This window comes from Phoxinus phoxinus (assembly GCF_949152265.1).
Source record: "Phoxinus phoxinus genome assembly, chromosome: 6".
NCBI lineage: Eukaryota > Metazoa > Chordata > Actinopteri > Cypriniformes > Leuciscidae > Phoxinus > Phoxinus phoxinus.
Window position 1 is genome coordinate 44,408,253 of NC_136881.1, and position 10,000 is coordinate 44,418,252.

At 37.6% G+C, this 10,000-nt stretch overlaps 2 protein-coding genes across 2 annotated transcripts in view; one reads left to right on the forward strand and one right to left on the reverse strand.

Annotated features, from left to right (window-relative positions):
* Window positions 1-6,536, forward strand: part of thumpd1 (THUMP domain containing 1) — a 7,062-nt gene extending 526 nt beyond the window's left edge. The window contains exons 2-4 of the mRNA XM_079615223.1: window positions 5,366-5,531; window positions 5,692-5,940; window positions 6,051-6,536. Of these exons, the coding sequence (XP_079471349.1) occupies window positions 5,366-5,531; window positions 5,692-5,940; window positions 6,051-6,331 (696 nt within the window). The 3' untranslated portion in view covers window positions 6,332-6,536. The remainder of the gene's footprint in view (window positions 1-5,365; window positions 5,532-5,691; window positions 5,941-6,050) is intronic.
* mslnb (mesothelin b) overlaps window positions 1-10,000 on the reverse strand; it is a gene marked incomplete at its 5' end in the record, with an annotated part of 567,774 nt that overhangs the window by 401,210 nt on the left and 156,564 nt on the right. The window lies entirely within an intron of this gene.

Genomic DNA, 10,000 nt, shown 5'->3' on the forward strand with positions numbered 1-10,000 from the left:
TAGTGCACTATAGAGATGTGTTACTGTAGTATAGTGCACTATAGAGATGCGTTACTGTAGTATAGTGCACTATAGAGATGTGTTACTGTAGTATAGTGCACTATAGAGATGTGTTACTGTAGTATAGTGCACTATAGAGATGTGTTACTGTAGTATAGTGCACTATAGAGATGCGTTACTGTAGTATAGTGCACTATAGAGATGTGTTACTGTAGTATAGTGCACTATAGAGATGCGTTACTGTAGTATAGTGCACTATAGAGATGTGTTACTGTAGTATAGTGCACTATAGAGATGTGTTACTGTAGTATAGTGCACTATAGAGATGTGTTACTGTAGTATAGTGCACTATAGAGATGCGTTACTGTAGTATAGTGCACTATAGAGATGTGTTACTGTAGTATAGTGCACTATAGAGATGTGTTACTGTAGTATAGTGCACTATAGAGATGTGTGTTACTGTAGTATAGTGCACTATAGAGATGTGTTACTGTAGTATAGTGCACTATAGATGTGTTACTGTAGTATAGTGCACTATAGAGATGTGTGTTACTGTAGTATAGTGCACTATAGAGATGCGTGTTACTGTAGTATAGTGCACTATAGAGATGTGTGTTACTGTAGTATAGTGCACTATAGAGATGTGTGTTACTGTAGTATAGTGCACTATAGAGATGCGTGTTACTGTAGTATAGTGCACTATAGAGATGTGTGTTACTGTAGTATAGTGCACTATAGAGATGTGTGTTACTGTAGTATAGTGCACTATAGAGATGCGTGTTACTGTAGTATAGTGCACTATAGAGATGTGTGTTACTGTAGTATAGTGCACTATAGAGATGTGTGTTACTGTAGTATAGTGCACTATAGAGATGTGTGTTACTGTAGTATAGTGCACTATAGAGATGTGTGTTACTGTAGTATAGTGCACTATAGAGATGCGTGTTACTGTAGTATAGTGCACTATAGAGATGTGTGTTACTGTAGTATAGTGCACTATAGAGATGTGTGTTACTGTAGTATAGTGCACTATAGAGATGTGTTACTGTAGTATAGTGCACTATAGAGATGCGTTACTGTAGTATAGTGCACTATAGAGATGTGTGTTACTGTAGTATAGTGCACTATAGAGATGTGTGTTACTGTAGTATAGTGCACTATAGAGATGCGTTACTGTAGTATAGTGCACTATAGATGTGTTACTGTAGCAGGGCTCCAAACTGCGACTAAAATGGTCGCATTTGCGACCAAATATATTTATTTGCGAGTGAAATTTCTGCCAAGGTCGCCATTGGCGACAATACAAATTTACTCCCTTTGATTGTAAAATCTGCATCATACATGCATGTTTTATAACCAGTAGCCTATCGCTTCATTTGTTTTGTTAACGTCATGAAATGAGACGCTTTGTGTGAACTGAGTGAAAGCGCCAAAATATGAGCGGGTAAAACGAATGTCACCTTTCGCGTCAGACAAAAAAATGTCAAAGCGAAAAATATTGGACTTCTTCAAGCAATCCTCATCTCTGTCAATCACCAGCACGCATGACACACCTCTGCTAACAAAAAATATGGGATATTTTAAATGCGTCATTCTGTTCATAGAACGCTCCATATGAAAGTTTTTTTTTTTTTTTTTTTTTGCAATGCCAATCTAGCGCTGACTCCATGACGAGCCAATAATCAGAGTTGTTCCCTGCACCGCACAGCTTAGTTTCTAGATGTAGAAACTAAAATGTTTTGCCGGACTGGACAAAAGCGAAGCGAACTGGACGAGATGAGACAGAGTGTGTCTGTCCGCGAGCAATAGTGCGCGAGAGAGACCGATAAGGGTGTCTGCGCGCGAGAGACTTCAAATAACAAGAGACCTTTCAAATAACAACTACAGAATTTTATTAACTGACATCGGGATCCCGCTTACATGGCTACCTTCCAAATAAATCAATGATTTGACACAAAATATTGATTTAAAAACGATTGTATTTTATTTATTCTAAAATATTATAATATTTTTAATTTATTTTATTTATAATAAAATATTTATTTTATTTATTCTGGAGAAGCACTGAATTTTGGTGAATAAGAGGACCCATTTTATTTTGATACACATTAGCAGGAGATGTAGCACAATATGAATGTAAAAAGCAGTTATAATTAGCCTATGTGACAAATCAACAAATAATTTTGGCCAAAATCGTGCAGCCCTACTGAGGTATGATCACGAGACACAAATTTTTTTTTGTGACTTTTGTTCAAGAGCGGGCAAAGAAATAGCGGGGAAAACGGAGTTCATTACAGGAACTAACCATTTCAAAAAAGAGACTGTGAGAAAACACAGGGACAGTAACAAGCATAAAAATGCACGCGATCACATAGGCTAATCGCGAAGAATGCTCCACAGACTGCACCGTTAGCACGTGCAGTTTCTCGTGCATGCGAGCTGCGGGAATTTATTATTTATTATATAAAAAAAAATTTTGGACTGTATATAGTTCATAAGTCGGAAGTGACATTCAGTTCCCAAATAAGCTTCAGTTCCCAGAACATTCACAAGATGAAAATGCTGAAACTGTAAGAAGAGGAGAGACATGCACACAACAGTGTGACTAAAAGTAAATGCATTATTATGTGGCTCTTAAAAAAATTATTTGGCGCCTGTTTTTTCCCCCTATAGGAGCCAATGGCTCCTTACTTGATTTTTTTGTTTGGAGCCCTGTGTAGTATAGAGCACTATAGAGATGTTACTGTAGTATAGTGCACTATAGATGTGTTACTGTAGTATAGTGCACTATAGAGATGCGTTACTGTAGTATAGTGCACTATAGAGATGTGTTACTGTAGTATAGTGCACTATAGAGATGTGTTACTGTAGTATAGTGCACTATAGAGATGTGTTACTGTAGTATAGTGCACTATAGAGATGCGTTACTGTAGTATAGTGCACTATAGATGTGTTACTGTAGTATAGAGCACTATAGAGATGTTACTGTAGTATAGTGCACTATAGATGTGTTACTGTAGTATAGTGCACTATAGAGATGTGTTACTGTAGTATAGTGCACTATAGAGATGTGTTATTGTAGTATAGTGCACTATAGAGATGTGTTACTGTAGTATAGAGCACTATAGAGATGTGTGTTACTGTAGTATAGTGCACTATAGAGATGTGTTACTGTAGTATAGTGCACTATAGAGATGTGTGTTACTGTAGTATAGTGCACTATAGAGATGTGTTACTGTAGTATAGTGCACTATAGAGATGTGTTACTGTAGTATAGTGCACTATAGAGATGTGTTACTGTAGTATAGTGCACTATAGAGATGTGTTACTGTAGTATAGTGCACTATAGAGATGTGTTACTGTAGTATAGTGCACTATAGAGATGTGTTACTGTAGTATAGTGCACTATAGAGATGTGTTACTGTAGTATAGTGCACTATAGAGATGTGTTACTGTAGTATAGTGCACTATAGAGATGTGTTACTGTAGTATAGTGCACTATAGAGATGCGTTACTGTAGTATAGTGCACTATAGAGATGTTACTGTAGTATAGTGCACTATAGATGTGTTACTGTAGTATAGTGCACTATAGAGATGTGTTACTGTAGTATAGTGCACTATAGAGATGCGTTACTGTAGTATAGTGCACTATAGAGATGCGTTACTGTTGTATAGTGCACTATAGAGATGCGTTACTGTAGTATAGTGCACTATAGAGATGTGTTACTGTAGTGCACTATAGATGTGTTACTGTAGTATAGTGCACTATAGATGTGTTACTGTAGTATAGTGCACTATAGAGATGTGTTACTGTAGTGCACTATAGAGATGTGTTACTGTAGTATAGTGCACTATAGAGATGCGTTACTGTAGTATAGTGCACTATAGAGATGTGTGTTACTGTAGTATAGTGCACTATAGAGATGCGTTACTGTAGTATAGTGCACTATAGAGATGCGTTACTGTAGTATAGTGCACTATAGAGATGCGTTACTGTAGTATAGTGCACTATAGAGATGTGTGTTACTGTAGTATAGTGCACTATAGAGATGTTACTGTAGTATAGTGCACTATAGAGATGTGTGTTACTGTAGTATAGTGCACTATAGAGATGTGTTACTGTAGTATAGTGCACTATAGAGATGTGTTACTGTAGTATAGTGCACTATAGATGTGTTACTGTAGTATAGTGCACTATAGAGATGTGTTACTGTAGTATAGTGCACTATAGAGATGCGTTACTGTAGTATAGTGCACTATAGAGATGTGTTACTGTAGTATAGTGCACTATAGATGTGTTACTGTAGTATAGTGCACTATAGAGATGTGTTACTGTAGTATAGTGCACTATAGAGATGTGTTACTGTAGTATAGTGCACTATAGAGATGTGTTACTGTAGTATAGTGCACTATAGAGATGTGTTACTGTAGTATAGTGCACTATAGAGATGTGTTACTGTAGTATAGTGCACTATAGAGATGTTACTGTAGTATAGTGCACTATAGAGATGTGTGTTACTGTAGTATAGTGCACTATAGAGATGTGTTACTGTAGTATAGTGCACTATAGAGATGTGTGTTACTGTAGTATAGAGCACTATAGATGTGTTACTGTAGTATAGTGCACTATAGAGATGTGTTACTGTAGTATAGTGCACTATAGAGATGTTACTGTAGTATAGTGCACTATAGAGATGTGTTACTGTAGTATAGTGCACTATAGAGATGTGTTACTGTAGTATAGTGCACTATAGAGATGTGTTACTGTAGTATAGTGCACTATAGAGATGTGTTACTGTAGTATAGTGCACTATAGAGATGCGTTACTGTAGTATAGTGCACTATAGAGATGTGTGTTACTGTAGTATAGTGCACTATAGAGATGTGTTACTGTAGTATAGTGCACTATAGAGATGTGTTACTGTAGTATAGTGCACTATAGATGTGTTACTGTAGTATAGTGCACTATAGAGATGTGTTACTGTAGTATAGTGCACTATAGAGATGTGTTACTGTAGTATAGTGCACTATAGAGATGTTACTGTAGTATAGTGCACTATAGAGATGTGTGTTACTGTAGTATAGTGCACTATAGAGATGTGTGTTACTGTAGTATAGTGCACTATAGAGATGTGTTACTGTAGTATAGTGCACTATAGAGATGTGTTACTGTAGTATAGTGCACTATAGAGATGTGTTACTGTAGTATAGTGCACTATAGAGATGTGTTACTGTAGTATAGTGCACTATAGATGTGTTACTGTAGTATAGTGCACTATAGAGATGTGTTACTGTAGTATAGTGCACTATAGATGTGTTACTGTAGTATAGTGCACTATAGATGTGTTACTGTAGTGTGTGTAGCCCACAGACGGCCCCAGTGAGGATGAGGAGGGTGAGGAAGACGCAGAGGCTGCGCTGAAGAAGGAAGTGTCTCAGATTCAGTCGTCGATGAAGAAGCGTCAGCAGAGGTTCAGTGCGGTCGACAGCGGAGCCAATAACGTCGTGTTCATTCGCACGCATGGAGTCGGTGAGAGTCAGATCAGAGAATCACACGAGCTCCACCTGGACAGGTGATAACACTCTCTCTCTCTCTCTCTCTCTCTCTCTCTCTCTCTCTCTCTCTCTCTCTCTCTCTCTCTCTCTCTCTCTCTCTCTCTCTCTCCTCTCTCTCTCTCCCCCCCCCCCAGACCCCGAGGAGCTGGTTCATCACATCCTGTCGGACCTGCACCAGACGAGGAAGAGGAAGTCTCGTGTGATCCTGCGCATGCTGCCGGTCAGCGGCACGTGTCGGGCGTTCCCGGAGGACATGGAGAAGTTCCTGGGCGAGTATCTGGAGCGCTGGTTCAAGGCGCCGCTGAGGGCTACGTACCAGATCTGCTTCAAAGCCCGGAACAGCAGCCACAGCAAGAGGGACGACGTCATCAAAGCCGTCGCCGGTACGTCACCTCACACTCACACCACACGAGCGGGTGATTCTTTGGTTAAGAGCAGTGTAGTGTTGCTTCTGTCTCTCGTAAGATGAGTGTGTGTGTTCGGTGGCTCTCAGGTCTGGTGGACAAGATGAACCCGCTGCACAAGGTGGATCTGAGCAACCCTGAGCTGAGCATCATCATCGAGATCATCAAGAGCGTCTGCTGCGTCAGCGTCGTCTCCGACTACATGCTCTTCCGCAAGTACAACCTGCAGGAAGTGGCGAAGGAGCCCACCAATCAGAGCGCAGGCCCACAGGAAGCAGCCAAGCAGACGCAGGAGCACGAGTGTGTAGAGAAAGCAGAGGGCGGCGACGTTTCCGCCGGCAACGGGAGCAAGGAGGCGGAGCTTGAGTGAACTGGCTGCGCAGACGCGGCGTTTTAAAACCATTTTTACATCGTTTGCGTTTGTGTCCTGGCTTTTGTTTTTTAAGCAGCGTTCCAGTGTCAGCAGCATTTCACACTGTCATTGTTTGAGTTTACTGTATGGTGTTGTTGTTATTTTGGACACGTTTTTCTCTGGAAATGTATAAATAAACAACTGAAGTCATGTGTTTTATCAGTAATAATGTCTGTTCTTAATTCTTGAGCCAATTTACATCTCCGATGAGAGTGTCTGGAATATGATATAACAAATACTTCACATCATTTCATTATAAAAAAAGTAGATTGTTTTTGAGAGGGCACTCAAAACATGACATTTTCCATGTATGGAAGCTTATTAACGCCAGGATGTTAAATATAAAAAAGGCAACAGACTTTATCTCACTATTCAGGGGGAAAAAAAATCTAAATTACGAGATATAAAATAGGGATTCTGAGGGAAAAAGTCTAAATCACGAGATATAAAATAGGGATTCTGAGGGAAAAAGTAAATCACAAGATATAAAATAGGGATTCTGAGGGAAAAAGTGAATCGTAAGATATAAAATAGGGATTCTGAGGGAAAAAGTCTAAATTACGAGATATAAAATAGGGATTCTGAGGGGAAAGTCTAAATCACGAGATATAAAATAGGGATTATGAGGGAAAAAGTCTAAATCACGAGATATAAAATAGGGATTCTGAGGGAAAAAGTGAATCGTAAGATATAAAATAGGGATTCTGAGGGAAAAAGTCTAAATCACGAGATATAAAATAGGGATTCTGAGGGGAAAAGTCTAAATCACGAGATATAAAATAGGGATTCTGAGGGAAAAAGTGAATCATAAGATATAAAATAGGGATTCTGAGGGAAAAAGTCTAAATCATGAGATGTAAAATAGGGATTCTGAGGGGAAAAGTCTAAATCACAAGATATAAAATAGGGATTCTGAGGGGAAAAGTCTAAATCACAAGATATAAAATAGGGATTCTGAGGGGAAAAGTCTAAATCACAAGATATAAAATAGGAATTCTGAGGGGAAAAGTCTAAATCACGAGATATAAAATAGGGATTCTGAGGGGAAAAGTAAATCACAAGATATAAAATAGGGATTCTGAGGGGGAAAGTCTAAATCACGAGATATAAAATAGGGATTCTGAGGGGAAAAATCTAAATCACGAGATATAAAATAGGGATTCTGAGGGGAAAAGTCTAAATCACAAGATATAAAATAGGGATTCTGAGGGGAAAAGTCTAAATCACAAGATATAAAATAGGGATTCTGAGGGGGAAAGTCTAAATCACGAGATATAAAATAGGGATTCTGAGGGGAAAAGTAAATCACGAGATATAAAATAGGGATTCTGAGGGGAAAAGTCTAAATCACGAGATATAAAATAGGGATTCTGAGGGGAAAAGTAAATCACAAGATATAAAATAGGGATTCTGAGGGGGAAAGTCTAAATCACGAGATATAAAATAGGGATTCTGAGGGGAAAAGTAAATCACAAGATATAAAATAGGGATTCTGAGGGGAAAAGTAAATCACAAGATATAAAATAGGGATTCTGAGGGGAAAAGTCTAAATCACGAGATATAAAATAGGGATTCTGAGGGGAAAAGTAAATCACAAGATATAAAATAGGGATTCTGAGGGAAAAAGTCTAAATCACGAGATATAAAATAGGGATTCTGAGGGGAAAAGTAAATCACAAGATATAAAATAGGGATTCTGAGGGGAAAAGTAAATCACAAGATATAAAATAGGGATTCTGAGGGGGAAAGTCTAAATCACGAGATATAAAATAGGGATTCTGAGGGGAAAAGTAAATCACAAGATATAAAATAGGGATTCTGAGGGAAAAAGTCTAAATCACAAGATATAAAATAGGGATTCTGAGGGGAAAAGTCTAAATCACGAGATATAAAATAGGGATTCTGAGGGGAAAAGTCTAAATCACAAGATATAAAATAGGGATTCTGAGGGAAAAAGTCTAAATCACGAGATATAAAATAGGGATTCTGAGGGGAAAAGTCTAAATCACGAGATATAAAATAGGGATTCTGAGGGGAAAAGTAAATCACAAGATATAAAATAGGGATTCTGAGGGAAAAAGTCTAAATCACGAGATATAAAATAGGGATTCTGAGGGAAAAAGTGAATCGTAAGATATAAAATAGGGATTCTGAGGGAAAAAGTCTAAATCACAAGATATAAAATAGGGATTCTGAGGGAAAAAGTCTAAATCACGAGATATAAAATAGGGATTCTGAGGGGAAAAGTCTAAATCACAAGATATAAAATAGGGATTCTGAGGGAAAAAGTCTAAATCACGAGATATAAAATAGGGATTCTGAGGGGAAAAGTCTAAATCACGAGATATAAAATAGGGATTCTGAGGGGAAAAGTCTAATTCACGAGATATAAAATAGGGATTCTGAGGGGAAAAGTCTAAATCACGAGATATAAAATAGGGATTCTGAGGGGAAAAGTCTAAATCACAAGATATAAAATAGGGATTCTGAGGGAAAAAGTCTAAATCACGAGATATAAAATAGGGATTCTGAGGGGAAAAGTCTAAATCACGAGATATAAAATAGGGATTCTGAGGGGAAAAGTCTAAATCACAAGATATAAAATAGGGATTCTGAGGGGAAAAGTCTAAATCACGAGATATAAAATAGGGATTCTGAGGGGAAAAGTCTAAATCACAAGATATAAAATAGGGATTCTGAGGGAAAAAGTCTAAATCACGAGATATAAAATAGGGATTCTGAGGGGAAAAGTCTAAATCACAAGATATAAAATAGGGATTCTGAGGGGAAAAGTCTAAATCACAAGATATAAAATAGGGATTCTGAGGGAAAAAGTCTAAATCACGAGATATAAAATAGGGATTCTGAGGGGAAAAGTAAATCACAAGATATAAAATAGGGATTCTGAGGGAAAAAGTCTAAATCACGAGATATAAAATAGGGATTCTGAGGGAAAAAGTGAATCGTAAGATATAAAATAGGGATTCTGAGGGAAAAAGTCTAAATCACAAGATATAAAATAGGGATTCTGAGGGAAAAAGTCTAAATCACGAGATATAAAATAGGGATTCTGAGGGGAAAAGTCTAAATCACAAGATATAAAATAGGGATTCTGAGGGGAAAAGTCTAAATCACAAGATATAAAATAGGGATTCTGAGGGGGAAAGTCTAAATCACGAGATATAAAATAGGGATTCTGAGGGGAAAAGTAAATCACAAGATATAAAATAGGGATTCTGAGGGGAAAAGTAAATCACAAGATATAAAATAGGGATTCTGAGGGAAAAAGTAAATCACAAAATAGGGATTCTGAGGGGAAAAGTAAATCACAAGATATAAAATAGGGATTCTGAGGGGGAAAGTCTAAATCACAAGATATAAAATAGGGATTCTGAGGGGAAAAGTCTAAATCACAAGATATAAAATAGGGATTCTGAGGGGAAAAGTCTAAATCACAAGATATAAAATAGGGATTCTGAGGGGAAAAGTCTAAATCACAAGATATAAAATAGGGATTCTGAGGGGAAAAGTCTAAATCACGAGATATAAAATAGGGATTCTGAGGGGAAAAGTAAATCACAAGATATAAAATAGGGATTCTGAGGGGGAAAGTCTAAATCACAAGAT